The sequence below is a fragment of the Scyliorhinus torazame genome, chromosome 6 (assembly GCF_047496885.1).
Source record: "Scyliorhinus torazame isolate Kashiwa2021f chromosome 6, sScyTor2.1, whole genome shotgun sequence".
NCBI classification, from domain to species: Eukaryota; Metazoa; Chordata; class Chondrichthyes; order Carcharhiniformes; family Scyliorhinidae; genus Scyliorhinus; species Scyliorhinus torazame.
Genome location: NC_092712.1, coordinates 114619310 through 114638237, shown reverse-complemented (window position 1 = coordinate 114638237; position 18928 = coordinate 114619310). Strand labels below are relative to the sequence as shown.

Sequence of the window (18928 nt, the reverse complement as noted above, 5' to 3'; positions counted from 1 at the left end):
ATAGACCACAGAAGTAATGTCTGGAGCCTGAATAATGGTGTGGAAGAGGTTAATGAAAAGTTGTTGCGTGGCATGTAAACATCCCAGGGAAGGGCAACTGGGAATTGGGGTAGAAGAATGCACAATTTTTCCCAGAGTGAACAGCTATTCTGGAAAGTGGAGAGAGAGAAGGAGAAAATGGGCGTGTGGCATTATTATGTTGTGGTGAAAATCACATAATTCGATATGATTGAAGAAGAGATTGGGGTGGAAGCTGAGGACTGTTATGAGAAAAGCGGCTCAAAAAGGTGAGAACAGAGGTGCAGTCAAAAATCCTGTCAAGGGCTGTTGAAGAAGACCCTTGGAATGTGAAATGAGTCCAACAAAGCACAGGGGTGGGGGAAGGCTGTGGTCATGTTGACAGAATAGCAGTGCACCCAGGGTATTGGGCACCAAAGAGAAAATACTGGAAAATCTCAGCATGTCTGGCAGCATCTGCAGGGAGAAAAAAAAGCTAACGTTGCGAGACCAAATGACTCTTTGTCAAAGCTAGAAGACAGAAAGTGGGAAATATTTGTACTGTGGAGTGGGAATGAAAGATGAGTCATAGCCATAGGGTCATGAGTCATAGGGTATTGGGCAGTTCTTCCACATGTCAGGATTGACATACCTACATGCTTTCAGCATTTTACAATTCTAATTCAGCCCTCTGCAGGTTTTCTTTTTCCGATTCCTCTATCTTTTTGCTTTTTTCCTTGTATGGGCTTTTTCAACCATTTCTACCATTTGGATGTTCTTTTAATCTGTTCGTTGTCTTACTGAGGTCTTTAATGTCAGATTCCATATTTCTATAACATTTATTTGCGGGTGATGTCCCGGAAGACTAGAGAATAGCCAATGTTGTTCCTTTGTTCAAGAAGGGTAGCAAGGATAATCCAGGGAACTACAGGCCGGTGAACCTTACGTCAGTGGTAGGGAAACTACTGGAGAGAATTCTTCGAGACAGGATCTACTCCCATTTGGAAGCACGTGGACGTATTAGCGAGAGGCAGCACGGTTTTGTGAAGGGGAGGTCCTGTCTCACTAACTTGGTAGAGTTTTTTCAGGAGGTCACAAAGATGATTGATGCAGGTAGGGCAATGGATGTTGTCTATATGGACTTCAGTAAGGCCTTTGACAAATGTGAGGTAATGCATTTTGGAAGGTCTAATGCAGGTAGGGAATATACAGTGAATGGTAGAACCCTCAAGAGTATTGAAAGTCAAAGAGATCTAGGTGTACAGGTCCACAGGTCACTGAAAATGGCAACACAGGTGGAGAAGGTAGTCAAGAAGGCATACGGCATGTTTGCCTTCATTGGCCGGGGCATTGAGCATAAAAATTGGCAAGTCATGTTGCAGCTGTATAGAACCTTAGTTAGGCCACTCTTGGAGTATAGTGTTCAATTCTGGTCGCCACACTACCAGAAGGATGTGGAGGCTTTGGAGAGCGTGCAGAAGAGATTTACCTGGATGTTGCCTGGTACGAAGGGCATTAGCTATGAGGAGAGGTTGAATAAACTCGGTTTGTTCTCACTGGAACGTCGGAGGTTGAGGGAGCGACTTGATAGAGGTCTACAAAATGATATGGGGCATAGACAGAGTGGATAGTCAGAGGCTTTTTCTCCGGGTAGAGGGGTCAATTACTCGGGGGCATAGGTTTATGGTGCGAGGGGCAAGGTTTATAGGAGATGTACAAGGCAAGTTTTTTGCAGAAGGTAGTGGGTGCCTGAAACTCGCTGCCGGAGGGAGTGGTGGAAGCAGGGATGATAATGATGTTTAAGGGGCGTCTTTACAAATACATGAATAGGATGGGAATAGAGGGATACGGACCCGGAAGTGTAGGAGAATTTAGTTTAGACGGGCAGCATGGTCGGCGCAGACTTGGAGGGCCGAAGGGCCTGTTCCTGTGCTGTACATTTCTTTGTTCTTTTGTCATTCAATCGTTAACTCTGATTGGAGTATGTACTATTTTACTTATCCTCCTCTCATATAGCTGCCAGTGTATTTCATGTGTATTTCCAGACGTTTCTGCTTTGGCTTTACAGTAGTTTTTTTTTATTCGTGGGATCTGGGCGTTGCTGGCTGGGCCAGCATTTATTGTCCATCACTAATTGCCCTTGAACTGAGTGGCTTGGTAGCCATTTCAGAGGGCATTTTTTAAGAGCCACATGTAGGCCAGACTGGGTAAGGATGGCAGATTTCCTTCCCTAAAGGACATTTGTGAACCAGATGGGATTTTACGACAATCAACAAGGGTTTCATGGTCACCATCATTAGACTTTTAATTCCTGATTTTTCCAAATTGAAATTTCACCATCTGCCGTGGTGGGTTTTGAACCCGGGTCCCCCAATGTCCCCCTTCGTCACTGGGTTACTAGTCCATTGACAATACCACTACACCACCATCTCCCCATTGGCTTCATTTAAAGCACGAGTGCCTTCATGACCATGTGGTCGCCCTGCGTGGCTGTATAAAAATAAAGCTGATGTCAAAGTCGCCATCACCGTTCAGCTTACTAATCATTGGACTCATTTTTAGTGAAGTAACTTTTGTAAGAATCACATTTTTAATAATAGGACTGCTTCCAGCAATACTTTGCATATTATGGTGAAATTATTTTATGCTTGGTAACTATTTCAGCATATTGTGGATCAACAAGGAAGGACAGCACTGCAGGTCTGTAAAGAGAACAAACAGAATGATTGGGAAACAACAGTACGACTACTTAACGATGCATTGAATAAGCCAGTAAGTTCATTTGCTGAGGCTTTTTTAATTGAAGCACACAAACATGCAGATTTTCATCAGTGTTGTGCATGTATTTGAAAGATTTGAACATTAGGTTGAATTAGCAAAGTACGTATTTTTATTCAGTTGTGCATGTGTCTGTGGTATTTTTGGCCTGTATTTGTATTTTTATTCGTTAAGCACCTTTTTATATATACAAAAAAAATTAATTCATTTACGGGATGTGCGTGTTGCTGGCTAGACCAGCATTTCTTGCCCATCCTAGTTGCCCTTCTAAGGTGTTGGTGAACAGACTTCTTGAATTGCTGCAGTCCCTTATGTGTAGGTGCACCCACAATGCTGTTAGGGTGGGTATTCCAGGATTTTGACCCAGCAACAGTGCAGTAATGGCGATATATTTCCATGTCAGTATGGTGAGTGGCTTGGAGGGGAACTTCCAAGTGGTGGGGTTCCCAGGTATCTGCTGCTCTTGTCCTTCTAGATGGCTGTGGTCGTAGGTTGGCATCCCTGGGTGGGCTCTGAAAGTTTAAAAAAAAAAAATTTACTCCAGGGTCCAAACCAACCTCTCTTTTTTGGGGGCTAGTTTGAGTGAATATGGGAAGAACTTGCATGTCATCCATTGCAAAGAGAAGCTCACAACTAGGTGTGGACTTTTCAGTAACTGAATTTGAATGACTAAAAAACATGTTTCTAAATTTGTTAGACATTCACCTAGAAATAGCTGATGTAAATGCAGGATTTGTTGATCTAAATTATTATTTTTTAATATAAATTTAGAGTACCCAATTCTTTTTTTTTCCAATTAAGGGACAATTCAGTGTGGCCTATTCACCTATCCTGCACATCTTTTTGGGTTGTGGGGGTGAGACCCATGCAGACATGGCGGGAATGTGTAAAGTCCACACGGAAAATGACCCGGGGCTGAGGTCGAATCTGGGTCCTCGGCGCTGTGAGGCAGCAGTGCTAACCACTGCACCACCGTGCCGCCCCTGTTAATTTAAATTAAACCTAAGTTATTGCTGCAGTAAAATATATATAAAATTGTAATAACTTGATAAATCTTTTAATAATTCTCTCAATATACGTATTGTGGATTTTCAAAATAATGTAAGGATTTCTAGAGGTAGTTAGTAAGCAATATGTTAGTTTAAAACAAAATCTTTGTGTGAATTGGGTATTCATGAATAGATATAAAGGATTCTAGTACCTCACTAAAAGCATCTGGTTCTGGGAAATTAATGCTGGTGATAAATACAGTTAAAACACTGATCTATTCGATAAATTATTACTATGTGAGCAGAATTCTATGTAAAATTGTGAATTGTATCTGCTCTCAAAATTCTAATATCACTAGGATGCAAATTTTACCTTTCACCTGTGAATTGACCTTGTGTTGGAATTTAAATGATGAAGTAAACATTTAAACCTCATTAAAATTTTAATTTTAATTTTTTTTGTTAAATCATCAGTATGAGAAAATTAGAATTTACCGTACTGATGGGTCTTATCGTGCTGTTGAGCTGAGGCATGGCAACAATACCACGGTGCAGCAGATTATGGAAGGCATGCGGCTGTCACAGGAAACACAACAGTACTTTACAATCTGGATCTGCTCTGAGAATCTCAGTAAGACACATGATAAAGTGACTTTGTATTTACATAATCGATCTTGTATTTAAATAATTGTTTTTCGCTTTCAAAATGTTAAAATATCAGCTGTTGGCGAGAATGTAATTTTCAATTAAATTTTTAATATAAGAAAATAAATGATGCAGCCTTATTAGTGGGGAAATTTTAGTGCAGGTTTTCAACTGCAAATCTAATTGTTTTCCAATTTTGAATTCATCTTTTTACTATTTTCATTCTCCTGTTGGATTACATCACAAATTCTCGATACAAGGGAGAACAAAGAACAATGCAGTACAGGAACAGGCCCTTCGTCCTCCAAGCCTTTTCCGGTCATGATACCATCCTTGACCAAAACCGTCAGAAATTCTTAGTGCCGTATCCCTCCCTCTATACCCATCCTATCCATGTATTTGTCGAGAATGCTTTTCAACGCTGTTAAGGTATCTGCTTCCACAACCACCCCTGGCAACGCATTTATGACTCTTCCATCCTCTGTGTAAAAAAAACAAAAAAAAAAATCTGCCTCGCATGTCTCCTCTAAACATTGCCCCACAGACCTTAAACTTATGCCCCCGGGTGACTGACCCATCCACCCTGGGAAAGAGTGCGTGCATCCACTCTATCCATGTCCTTCATAATCTTGTAGACCTCCATCAGGAAGAATTAACTAGCTTAGCTTTGTCTATATCCTTTTTCTTGGCCTGTTCCTTTGTGCTGCTGCTGGAGATACTATCCAGTGTCCGCTTGAAGCACTCTCATGTCAAATATAGTACCAGCCATCTTGAGTGAGATTAGGGTTAATTTTGAGTTGTGCCAGGATAGGATTGAGATCACTCAATCACATTTTATATTTGGACCTTAAAACCAACAAACAAAGATAACGTTCATCCCAACAGCCTGGGCTAGATTTTAATCAAGTTCCCAGAAAAAACATGCCATTGTCTAACCCATTTGAACCATGTGGCTCTCTCATTTCTGTCTTTCTAAGTAATATTTACTAAGTTTAATGTTAAAACTCTGCCACGTTATATCTAGATTATTTTCCTATTTTCTTTTTATGTAGGTTTGCAGCTCAAACCATACCATAAATCACTGCAGCACCTGCGAGACTGGCCAGAAATAGTTGCGGAATTAACAAGCCTCGACCCTCACTTGGAGAAACCGCAGCTTTTCCTGCGTAGGGATGTTCGGCTTCTACTGGAGACTGAAAAGAAGGTTAGTATTAATACTTCGATAACTACAATGTTCTTTAAATGTGCGAAACACATGTTTATCAAGCCTTATTATTCATCCACTGCCAAAAATAGCTTTTAGTCATCATATAGTAGTCATTCCATCATTAAAGGAGACCGAAATTGGATTTAAGCTAGTGTGTGAGGATGGTTTTGAATCCACATGTCTGTTTATTGAAGATTCAGTTCAGCCACAGTGAAAATAACGTGATCACAGTGAACTGTTTATTGCAGAAGTACTGGCTTTGATTATATTTGTCATACCTGTGATGAATAAAAGAGAATTCCATTGTATTGCAGCTGACAAAATAGCCCACAAATCAATTTCTGAGAGGTTTTTTCAGTGGGAAATATTCACAAGCTATTTTTTAAATTTGAAAACATTATGGTGGAATTTACTGGCTGTTCATGCTGACGGAATATTCCGGTCCCACGGGTTTCCTGGTGACTAGGGGTGCAGTCAATGGGAAATTCCATTGACAACGGCGGACCAGAAAATCCCGCTGGCGGGCTGCCTCTGCCGCTGAAAAACACTGCGGGTTGGTCAATAAAACCCATTGATCGCAGCCAGCAACACGAGAGAATAATGACCCTGACTGCTAAAGATGACTAAAAAATCATTCATGCCTTTGGCTTGCTTTTTCTGTTCTCCAAGCCTCGGGCAATGGCTGTTTTGTCATTTTTCGTCTGTGAACCTGTGAAAGCTGGCAGGTAACTGGAGTATTGGCACAGTGAGGAATCATCACTGCTCTAATTGATATTCTGCCATCCACACATATGCACTTTGCGGTAGTATTGTAAACCAAAATAAAGCTTGAAACTGCAATTATTTACACATGCTGATTGTGAGGTCTCTGTTGAACTCGGTTACGCATCACAGACCTGGGGACTATTTGATCTGTATTGTTCACTTCTATAAAAGCAAATTACTGCGGATGCTGGAATCTGAAACCAAAAGAGGAAAGGCTGGAAAATCTCAGCAGGTCTGGCAGCCTCTGTAGGGAGAGAAAAGAGCTAACGTTTTGAGTCCAGATGACCCTTTGTCAAAGCTCAGCTAGAGCCGGGTGCTCTACACTGCGTGCCTGCTAGCCCCCCACCAGACGGAGGACCGGTGGCCGTTTTTTCGGTCGTAAAACGCCACCGTTCCCGCGCCAGTGTCAGCGCTTAGTCTCAGAATCGGAGAATCCAGTCTGCTGACATGAATTTTATGTAGTGCATGGCTCATTGTATATGTGCACTTTGTTTATGCATATAAACGAATATATTTTAACTTGTTTGTTCAAGGTGGATGATCCATTGGCTATCCTTATTCTATTTGATGAAGCACGTAGTAGCCTGCTGAAAGGGTTATACCCATGTGCTGACACACAATTGATAATGCTGGCTGGTCTCCTCCTCCAAATCATCTATGGAAATTATGAGAGTAAAAAACATAAGCAGGGATTCCTCAAGTGAGTACATTTTCATTGTGGCCATCACTAGCAGGCCAGCATTGGTTGTCCATGCCTAAATGCTACAGCTGAGTGGCTTGCTAGGCCATTTCAGAGGGAAATTGAGAGTCAACCATGTGCTGTGGGTCTGGAATCACATATAATCCAGATTAGGTAACAACGACTGATTTTCTTCCCTTCAGGAAGGACACTGGTGAGCCAGATGGGTTTTTAGGATAATTGATGATTGGTCACTGTTACTGAGAATAGCTTCAATTTCAGATTTTTTTATTAATTGAATTTAAATTCCAACAGCTTCTGTGGTGGAATTTGAACCTGTGTCCCCAAAGCATAATCCTGGCCTCTGGAATACTAGCCCAGTGACATTACCACTGCAGTACAAGGATTTCAGTTTCAAGATTTTTAACAGATCTCTCTATTCTGTGCCTCACCTTTTATTTTAGTAGTATGGGTGAGAAACCTTTCATTATTTAGATTTATAAACAGACATGTCACTCTTATGTTTCGCTAAATGAGGAGCCATTGCCTAACTTAATTGTTAGACCGTTGATGTTATGAATGGAAGGGAAAGTGACTCCCTTGTGTTTGAAGGGAAAAAAACACGAGATGGCCTTGCTTTTTGATTTGATGATCTCAACAACTGCAGTAAACAACATAGAGCACCATTAATCAGGTGCAGGATAAATGCAGTTTGCCGTGTGTCCCAATGTAGCTACACTGAGGACTGAGATGATGGCTTGAACCTCAAAAGTGAAACTAAATGGTTTATGAGCATCTTAAGGTGTTGATGCCTTGAGATATCTTTTAAAATGTTGTCTTTGGTAAAATGTTTTTAAAGAAAGAGTTTCTTACAGTACTTAAATGTTAGTTTATGACAGCTGTGACAGTATGTGACAGCATTGGAGAGAGTACAGGGATTCACAAGAATAACTCCAGAGATAAAGAACTGTAGCCATGAGGATAGATTGGAGATGTTGGAATTGTTTCCCTTGGAGAAAAGAAGACGGAGGGGATCCTGAGGGATATGGACAGGGTAAATAGTGAGAGACTATCCCCACTGAAGAGAGCATCAAGAAGTAGAGGGCACAGATACAAAATAATTGGCAAAAAGGAGTAAAAGTGATGCAGGGAAAAATATTTTCACCCAGAATGTGGTTGGAGTCTGGAAAGAAGCTTGTACGATTGAATGGGAAAGCTATCTGAAAAGAAATAAAATACAAGGTTTCAGGGAAAAAGCAGGGGAGTGGGACTAGGTAGAATAAGAACATAAGAACTAGGAACAGGAGTAGTCCATCTGGCCCCTCGAGCCTGCTCCGCCATTTAATGAGATCATGGCTGATCTTTGTGGACTCAGCTCCACTCTCCGGCCCGTACACCATATCCCCGAATCCCTTTATTCTTTAGAAAGGCATCTATCTTTTTTTTAAAAACGTTTAAAGAAGGAGCCTCAACTGCTTCACTGGACAAGGAATTCCAGAGATTCACAACTCTTTGGGTGAAGAAGTTCCTCCTACACTCCGTCCTAAATCTACCTCCCCTTATTTTGAGGCTATGCCCCCTAGTTCTGCTTTCCCCGACCAGTGGAAACAACCTGCCCGCATCTATCCTATCTATTCCCTTCATAATTTTATATGTCTCAATAAGATCCCCCCGCATCCTTCTAAACTCCAATGAGTACAGTCCCAGTCTACTCAACCTCTCATCATAATCTAATCCCCTGAACTCTGGGATCAACCTAGTGAATCTCCTCTGCACTCCCTCCAGTGCCAATATGTCCTTTCTCAGGTAAGGAGACCAAAACTGAACACAATACTCCAGATGCGGCCTCACCAACACCCTATACAATTGCAGCATAACCTCACTAGTCTTGAACTCCATCCCTCTAGCAATGAAAGACAAAACTCGATTAGCCTTCTTAATCACCTGTTGCACCTGCACACCAACTTTTTGCGACTCGTGCACCAGCACACCCAGGTCCCTCTGCACAGCAGCATGTTTTAACATCTTACCGTTTAAATAATAATCCATTCTGCTGTTATTCCTCCCAAAATGGATAGCCTAACACTTGGAAACATTGAATTCCATCTGCCAGACCCTAGTCCATTCACCTAACCTATCCAAATCCTTCTGCAGACTTCCGGTATCCACTGCACTTTTTGCTTTACCACTCATCTTCGTGTCGTCTGCAAACTTTGACACATTGCACTTGGTCACAACTCCAAATCATCTATGTAAATTGTGAACAACTGTGGGCCCAACACTGATCCTTGAGGGACCCCACTAGTTACAGGTTGCCAACCAGAGAAACACCCATTTATCCCCACTCTCTGCTTTCTGTTAGTTAACCAATCCTCTACCCATGCTACCACTTTACCCTCAATGCCATGCATCTTTAGTTTATACAGCAACCTTTTGTGTGGCACCTTGTCAAAAGCTTTCTGGAAATCCAGATATACCACATCCATTGGCTCCCCGTTATCGACTGCACTGGTAACGTCCTCAAAAAAAATTCTACCAAATTAGTCAGACATGACCTACCCTTTGTGAACCCATGCTGCGTCTGCCCAATGGGACAATTTCCCTCCAGGTGCCCCGCTATTTCTTCCTTAATGATAGATTCCAGCACTTTCCCTACAACCAAAGTTAAGCTTACCGGCCTATAATTACCCGCTTTCTGCCGACCTCCTTTTTTAAACAGTGGTGTCACGTTTGCTACTTTCTAATCCTCTGGGACCACCCCAGAGTCTAGTGAATGTTGATAAATTATCACGAGTGCATTTACAATTTCCTTAGCCATCTCTTTTAACACTCTGGGATGCATCCCATCAGGGCCAGGAGACTTGTCTACCTTTAGCCCCATTAGCTTGCCCATCACTACCTCCTTGGTGATAACAATCCTCTCAAGGTCCTCACCTATCATATCCTTATTTCCATCAGTCACTGGCATGTTACTGTGAAGACTGACCCAAAAAACCTGTTCAGCTCCTCCGCCATTTCCCCGTCTCCTGTTATTAAATCTCCCTTCTCATCTTCCAAAGGACCAATATTTACCTTAGCCATTCTTTTTTGTCTTATATATTTGTAGAACCTTTTACTATCTGCTTTTATGTTCTGAGCCAGTTTACTTTCATAGTCTACCTTACTCTTCTTTATGGCTTTCTGTTGTCCCCTAAAGACTTCCCAGTCCTCTCGTCTCCCACTAATTTTTGCCACTTTGTATGTTTTTTCATTCAATTTGATACTCTCCCTCACCTCCTTAGATATCCATGGTCGATTTTTCCCCTTTCTACCGTCTTTCTTTTTTGTCGGTATGAACCTTTTCTGAACACTGTGAAAGATCGCTCGGAAGGTTCTCCACTGTTCCTCAACTGCTTCACCATGAAGTCTTTGCTCCCAGTCTACCTTAGCTAGTTCTTCTCTCATCCCATTGTAATCGCCTTTGTTCAAGCACAAAACACGAGTGTTTGATTTTACCTTGTCATCCTGCAACTGTATTTTACATTCCACCATATTGTGGTCGCTCCTTCCAAGAGGACCCCCCCGAACTATGAGATCATTAATCAATCCTGCCTCATTACACAGGACCAGATCTGGGACCGCTTGTTCCCTTGTAGGAATGTGCTTTGAGAGAGCCAGTGCAGACTCCAAGGCCTTCTGCACAGTAAAGATTCTGTGATTCTAAGTACCACAGGATTCAACAATCAAAGATAACAAGAGTTTGTGCTCAGTGGAAATATCATTCCTATATACCATACAGTAGTGTGATACTGTGACATAATTGCCACCTCTGATGTCTAACCTTAAGCTTAACCGAAAGAAATGTTTTGGAGAAAATAATCTGTTATTATTTGGAAAAAGTCAAGGTATGCTTTTCTAACAGTGTTAAAGTGCTAATTTGAAATTGCCCTGTCAGCTTTTTTTTTTTTTTTTAAAGTATTTTTATTCAGCAAATTTTCAACAATTTTACAAAACAACCCCAAACAAACCCTCGACGGAGTTTGAGGGATGATCTGATAGAGGTCTACAAGATTATGAGCGGCATGGATAGACTGGATGGGCAGGCACTCTTTCCCAGGGTGGAGGGGTCAGTCACCAGGGGGCATAGGTTTAAGGTCCGTGGAGCAAAGTTTAGAGGAGATGTGCGAGGCAGGTTTTTTACACAGAGGGTGGTGAGTACCTGGAGCGCGTTGCCTGGGGAGGTTGTGGAAGCAGATACATTACAGCGTTCAAAAGGCATCTTGACAAAACATGGATAAGATGGGTATAGAGGGATACTGCACAAGGAAGTGCTGAGGGTTTTGGCAAAGGTTGGTATCATGACCGGTACACTATGCACCAGGGAGTAATATGAATACTCTTGATCCCTTGAGCGTGGCTGGGATCTGTCCTTCGGTTCCAGAACCCCCTTACTATCAGTTCATGGATATCCAGATCTGGGATGGCCACCAATGCTCTCCTCACAAACCTGGCATCGTCCCAATTGGGGCCATATATGCTTGCCAGCGCCACCAACCTCCCCTCTTATGCACTATTTACTCCAATGTACCTACCCATCTGATCAGCCACCACTTTCTCCGTCTGAAACCTCACCCTCTTGCCCACCAATATCACTACCCCCCCCGAGCCATGCTGTCAAACCCCAAATGAAACACCTGACTCCCCCACCTCTTCTTAAGCCTCACCTGATCCATCACCCTCAAATGGGTCTCCTGCAGCCTTTAAACTCTTCAAGTGGGCGGCACAGTAGCGCAGTGGTTTGATTCCCGCTTGGGTCACTGTCTGTGCAGAGTCTGCATGTTCTCCCTGTATATGCGTGGGTTTCCTCCCAGAAGTCCCGAAAGACGTGCTTGTTAGGTGAATTGGACATTCTGAATTCTCCCTCAATAATAAAGATTATTATTATAATTTTTAAAATAAATTTAGAGTACCCAATTCATTTTTTCCAATTAAGGAGCAATTTAGCATGGTCAATCCACCTACCCTGCACATCTTTGGGTTGTGGGAGCGAAGCTCCACATGGACAGTGACCCAGAGCCAGGATTGAACCTGGGACCTCGGCGCTTTGAGGCAGCAGTGCGATCCACTGTGCCAGCATGCTACCCTAATTATTATTATTAAGTGTGCGAAAACTCTCGATCTCATCACCGGACCCCCTAACCTGTCACGTTCCACATCAATGTTCTGACGGGCAGGGTGGGGCGTCTCTCACCCTCTTGCCCCTCCTATCTGCCATCATCATATCTCCAGGCCCTTCCCCTCTGGCCTGGCAATCCCCATCCTTTTGTTACCATTGAACCCACCCCACCATTTCCTTTTGCAAACCTCTCTCCCAGTATTGATTGATCCTCTTTTCACACCTCCCAGGCCCATCAAATCCTGTTCTACCAGGTTCCAGAGACCCGGCCCCTCCCCCACCCACTCCCGTTCACTAGCCAACCTTCACTTGCTAGTGTGGTAACCCCTGCCAAAGGTTCTCCAGGTCCTTCATTTTGACTCCGAGCCCCTTCTTGGCCTCCACCACCCTCCACAGCTCCTCACCGATCGAGGTGAACTGATTGCTCTGTTGCGACAATGCCGCCTCCACCCCCTTCAACTTCTCTCCTTGCTCCCACACTTCGACCGACATCTTCACCACTGCTGCCTTTACCAGGACAATCGCCTCCTCCACCCACTCTTTCATAGCAGCCATCATCTCTCCCCACAGCACCTCCATGTGCTTGGCGAACAGCCTTTCAAACTCCCCCAACATCAACTCGGTCAGAATTTCCACTGTGAGGGGAGCAGCCACACCCAGCGACCCAGCCTCCGACATCTTTCTTCCCGCCGGACTGACCAACTCATTCGACAGCAGACTTTCGCTCGCCCCTTCTTTCCAGTTTCCTTCTTCTGGGCCATCAACATTTTACTCCTTCCTTATAACTTGCCTCAACTCATTCACAAACTACCCCTGAAACTGGGCATACCCCTGAAACGTCCAAAAACCAAGGACTCTAGCAGGAGCCACCTAATGTGTGACCTCCACCTACATGCTGCCACTAGAAGTCCTCTGTCAGCTATTATAACAAAGTTTTAATGCCATTTGAAATAATTTATTTCCTTCAAATTTAAATGCACAGCATGATTTCAGGGTATACAATGTAGTTGGAGAAAGTGATTTTCTTCTGAATTACAACTTCTCCAAACACTTCATTCTGTCACGAGAACTTTAATTGTAATCAATTGTAAATAGCTAAAGTGCTGCTGTTCTGTCTCTCTGTTTAAATTTTCCAGTTGGCTATTGTAACAGCTGACCCGGGAGTCAAGAACCCCTCAGTTTTGCACCACTGAGCTCCAGTTTCATATGGATTCCACATTTAGACCGTGCCAGTAGGCAAAGTGGTGGTTAGATTGACCAGGTGGAAGTGTCCTTTGGTGTCAGTGTTTCCTTTAACCTGTATGAGTTTTGCCAATTCTCACACAATGTCCATGAGTTTTGCAATTTGTTTGCTGTATAAGCGCACTCTGCTCAGTACAAACCATTGACTTCCTTTTGACAGAACAGGTTCTGTAAAATTCCAGCTTATTATTTAACGTCCCCATGATTTTTGCAAGTTTTTTTGCTGGATAAACACACTTGGTATCAGTACAAAATATTGCCATCCTTTTTGACAGAAATAGTTCTGTAAAATTCTAGCTTATCATCTATCTACCAGAAACCATGACATCAAGTTATGCTCAAATAGATTGTATAACCATGGTGTAGACATGGGATCGATCCCCTCTAGGTCCAGCAATCGCTAACATTTTCAGCTGCCTTTGAAGAACACATTTTTGATGGAATGAACCCGATTATACTACCCTGTCCTTATTTCTGATCTAATAATGATCTTTATTATTGTCACAAACAGACTTGCATTAACACTGCAATGAAGTTACTGTGAAAATCCCCTAGTCGCCACACTCTGGCACCTGTTCGGGTACACGGAGGGAGAATTCAGAATATCCAATTCACCTAACAAGCATGTCTTGCGTGACCTGTGGGAGGAAACTGGAGCACCAGGAGGAAACCCACGCAGACACGGGGAGAATGTGGGGAGACAAAAACAGTGACCCAAGCCGGTATTGAATATAATTTTAAGCCACCCCTCTCCTGATATCTTGCGTAGTTCCTGTGACAGCAGCAGTGTCCAATTAATTTCTCTTCTCTAGCCAGGGATGCTTGGGGTATTTGTTGTACCTTGACTAAGATCTGGTAAATTAAATATAGAGCAAGAATTGAATGTGTCAGATTCTGACATCATAACAATGCATTTGCCACTGCAGAGGTAATTTATTTTGCCATTTCACAAAATGTTATCTTCAACATGCTTCAATGTTCAGCCGTGAAAGTGAGCATTGGTTGTCTATTTTGTTATGCACAATGTACATTACTGTAATAAACTCCTATTCATTTCAGTGAAGAAAATCTCAAGTATATATTACCGTGTACCAAACTGAAAAGCAAGGCCCCACATTGGATCGGTAGGATTCTACATGAATACAAGGTCAGTTTAAATAAATTTTGATATACTCATCACTTCCCAGCAGTTGAATTCTTCAGCATGCATGTAGCAGATAACATGGAGATGTAGGCATTCCCCCAGTGTATTTTTGTAACTTTTGCATCTGAATTAAAAGTGGCATAAATGAGACCTGAATGCTAGTGTCTTAACTGCCCTTTTAATTAATGATTAAGGCCTATGAAGTGAGACAAGTTAAATTACAGTTGCAAAAGGGGAAGGAAAGTGTACCGTAAATAAATAGCCTATTGCTTCCCTTGTGTTGAGTTTCTGAATTTGCATCTCTCGCAGAGAAGAAAATAGTTTGAATATGTGGTTTAGATCAGCTTGAGTAAATTGAAATATCTGCCCTAATTAACCATACAAGTGCATGAGGCAGCTCTTTGCTGGAAAATTCCAAATGAAGCCTCTGCTCTGAACGTTCCTTATCTTTCCCCACTTCAAATATTAATCTAGTTTGCCTTTAAAAGTACAATGGCCTCTGCCTCAAGCTCCAGCATGCTTTAGCAACCATCTGTGTAACACTGTATTGACAATGTTAAATTGATGATCCCTTGTCTCCACAACCAGAGAAGAAAGTCGGTCTTGCTCTACTCTATCAAGCCAATCATAATTTTAAAAACCTCTCGTCCATCTTCTCTCAGTCTTCCTTGTTCTCGTATAATCCCAGTATTTCAAGATTCGTGGTAACCATCGTTACCCACCATTTTCCTGGTGAATTAATGATATACGCTCTCATGATTTCATGTCCTTTGTGTAATGGAATCACTAAAACTGTACACATTTGCTTCAACTGTGACCTACCTGACGTGCATTGTGAAAGGCTTGCTACTTGATAGTAGAAGCAAATAGAGTAATGTTCTTCCTTAAAATCTGCAAATTCCAAATTGGTTAGGAGTTCATAATGACAAAAACTCCACATGGTGTAATGCACTTATTGTATAAATGACTGTCTAAATATCTTCTGTGTTGCAATAGTTTAACTGATAATTCTGAGAACAACAAGTAGCCACAGTCTTGAGTTACAAACCGAGTTACCGATTAATACCGAGTAGGATTGAATAAAATGTTATCACAAGTTGCTAAATAATCACAATTAATTGAAAACTACACTATTTGGCTATAGTTCTTAAACTGCAATGTGAATATGGCTAGATATAGCCATTTTTCAAATTATATTTGTTTATGTATACAATTCTATCCTTTTTTGCTCTGGCAATGTTTTACTTCAGAATATGTATCTTAACAGAGCCTTAGCAGTCGCGAAGGAATCAGTAAGGAGATGCACCATCTTCAACGTCTTTTCCTGCAGATTTGCTGGGAATTTCCAACTTATGGAGCAGCCTTTTTCACAGGCCAAGTATATACTAAAGCAAGCTCAAGTCATAAAGTTGTCAAGGTGCATGTTGGTGTAAACACAAAAGGTCTACATCTGCTAAACATGGAAACTAAGGTAAATTGATAGTACAGTCTCCCAAAGAATTTAGAATGTAGCAACAAATGTGCATTTATTTATTACCTTCTAAAATGCCTCACAGAATCTACAGTGCAGAAGGAGGCCGCCCGGCCCATCGAGTCCACACCGGCCCCCGAAAAGAGCATCCCATCCAAGCCCATACCTCCATCTCATCCCCACATCTCCACTCTATCACCGTAACCCACCTAAACTTTTTTGGACTCTAGGGCAATTTAGCATGGCCAATCCACCTAACCTGCACATCTTTGGACTGTGGGAGGAAACTGGAGCACCTAGAGGAAACCCACAGGAACACGGAGAGAACGTGCAGACTCCGCACAGTGACCCAAGCTGGGATTCGAACCTGGGACCCTGGAGCTGTGAGGCAACTGTAGATTCTCTGAAATAAGCTCTAGGGATGTATTTGAGCACCTACATATGGTGCTGCAAAGACAGATGGAGTAGATTGTCAACCACGAGCCACAGATGCTTAGCTGCCACCTACAGTCACTAAATCACTTATACATGTTAGCAAGAAATATTGAAAACATGCTTGAAACAGTGGCACATATCTCCCAGGAACTGCTCAAAGCCAGGCAATGTTGCAGAAATAGGTGGTTTGGGTGATGGATCGATGCGGGATTTAAACCTCAAGGCAAGGTTGGACAGGAAGCCATAGTACTTAAAACACCAGTCACTCAGTTTATTGTGCTAATTGTCTAGTGGTTGTTAATTTAAACAGAGTTTAAGGACTAAATAGAAGAGTCCATAACTTCCTGATTCACCAGTGTCGCATTTAGGGGGTACCCCAATGATGGGCTGATGTGCTAACTACTGTGCTACCATGCTGCCCTTGAAGAATCATTTCTGAAGTGGTAATTTTTATTATAGGCAATTGTTGAGAAAGAGTAGTTCCTTAATTCTATATTCAAACTTTTTTTTCTTCACACTTCTTAGCATGTAGCTTACTCAAGAATAGTGGTCTCTGGAAGATTGCCACTCTGGATGGACTTGTTGAAATTGCAAAGCCCCTGTCTCGCCCAACCTTCCTCACTCAGCTGGCTGAGACAGGAGCAAAGAAGTGCTCAGGCTGCATCAACGCGTATTGACTGGGGTGCAGGGAACAAAATGACATCCCCTTTTTATGACACTGTGGGGTTGGGGGCAGCCGGGGAGGGGTCATACTGGACCCGGGAGGAGGGTCAGGTCAGGTCTGACCGGGAGGGGGATGGGGTTAGAAATTGTTATTTTTTCCTTGTACTCTTTCGGAGTAACTATCAGAGTAAAACTGGCAGGACCATACAAAGTTAGCGATTTAAATTGCTTCTGTGGGATGGTTCCCTGTCCAGCGCAATTGCAATTGCCGGGTAAGCCCTTGCGTGGTAACCTCCTTGAGGGATTCCCCAGCATATCATTGGGCTATCCCCTAAATGCGACGCTGGGGAATCAGGAAGTTATGGACTCTTCTATTTAGTCCTTAAACTCTCTTTTTAAATTAACAACCACTAGACAATTAGCACAATAAACTGAGTGACTGGTGTTTTAAGTACTATGGCTTCCTGTCCAACCTTGCCTTGAGGTTTAAATCCCGCATCTATCCATCACCCAAACCACCTATTTCCACTTTGCAACATTGCCTGGCTTTGAGCAGTTCCTGGGAGATATGTGCCACAGTTCCAAGCATGTTTTCAATATTTTTTGGTAACATGTATAAGTGATTTAGAGGCTGTAGGTGGCAGCTAAGCATCTATCTTTGCAGCACCACATGTAGGTGCTCAAATACATCCCTATAGGCTATTTCAGAGAATCTACAGTGCATAAGGTGTAGAGATTCTTAACTGTTGGTGGCTCTGATGTATGTATTTCCAGAACTGCAGATACAGTTGTTCCTAATGTTAATCCTTATCTTGATGCATCTTTGCCAGGCTTTGCTGATTAGCCTTAAGTATGGCGCCCTCATGTGGCAGTTGGGTGAAGCAGATGCCTACTTTCAAATTCACAGTTTGGAAAATAAAATGAGCCTTGTAGTGCACACAAAACAGGTAAGAAATTTTCAACAATGCTGATTTAAAGATGAGCCTATCCAATTTTCAGATAAAGCTAGGAGTTTAAACACTGCGTTCATATGAGGATCTATTTCTTATCATTTATGTGGTCGATATAGCTGATAAACTGATCAAACTGACATAGCAATGGAGCAGATGTTTAAAGAATCTGACATTTTCTTTTGACATGAATCTTCAAAGCAATTAGGTTGCTTTAATTTCAAAAATATTTGCTCAGATTTTGATATAGGAAGATATTACTTTAAGGCAGAAGGATAATATAGACCTGAGAGTTGTGGAGTTGCTTTATAGCACCCTTTGTACTTGCCTTTCAGTAACATTTATTTCTGCCTCCACCCCGCAGGCTGGTCTGATTGTGAAATTACTGATGAAATTAAGTGGCCAACTGAGTGTAAATGAAAGAAATTTGGCAGAGAGACATGGATATGGGTAACCATTAAATATCAGGACATCTTTACCTTGACCAGAACTTTTTGTTGACTTTGGATTATTAAGGAACCAAGAAAAAATTCCTCCTGTTGTATATTTGTATATTATTGAAGAATCATGTATACCTTACTTGATGTATTTCTTTTTAACAGACTAAGTGTCTGTGATAATTCCATTGCTTGATTTCTTTACAAAAGAAGTAATAGTTTCATTTGTTCGTAGAAGAGCAAAATCTAGCCTTGGAGTATGCATTACTGTGATAGCTGTGCTGTTCAGTACATTTTATAAAACATTTTAGGAAAGCATTATAATGTATCCATTTATTTTTTTGCTATAAATTAAAAGAGCATCTTTGTAA

General features: G+C 42.0%; 1 protein-coding gene across 2 annotated transcripts in view; it reads left to right on the top strand.

Annotated features, from left to right (window-relative positions):
* krit1 (KRIT1 ankyrin repeat containing) overlaps window positions 1-18928 on the top strand; it is an 81390-nt gene extending 62462 nt beyond the window's left edge. For both annotated transcript variants that reach the window (XM_072508694.1, XM_072508695.1), the window contains exons 10-17: window positions 2662-2769; window positions 4239-4395; window positions 5462-5613; window positions 6915-7081; window positions 14517-14604; window positions 15869-16072; window positions 18001-18117; window positions 18485-18928. In XM_072508694.1, the coding sequence (XP_072364795.1) occupies window positions 2662-2769; window positions 4239-4395; window positions 5462-5613; window positions 6915-7081; window positions 14517-14604; window positions 15869-16072; window positions 18001-18117; window positions 18485-18574 (1083 nt within the window). In that variant the 3' untranslated portion in view covers window positions 18575-18928. The remainder of the gene's footprint in view (window positions 1-2661; window positions 2770-4238; window positions 4396-5461; window positions 5614-6914; window positions 7082-14516; window positions 14605-15868; window positions 16073-18000; window positions 18118-18484) is intronic.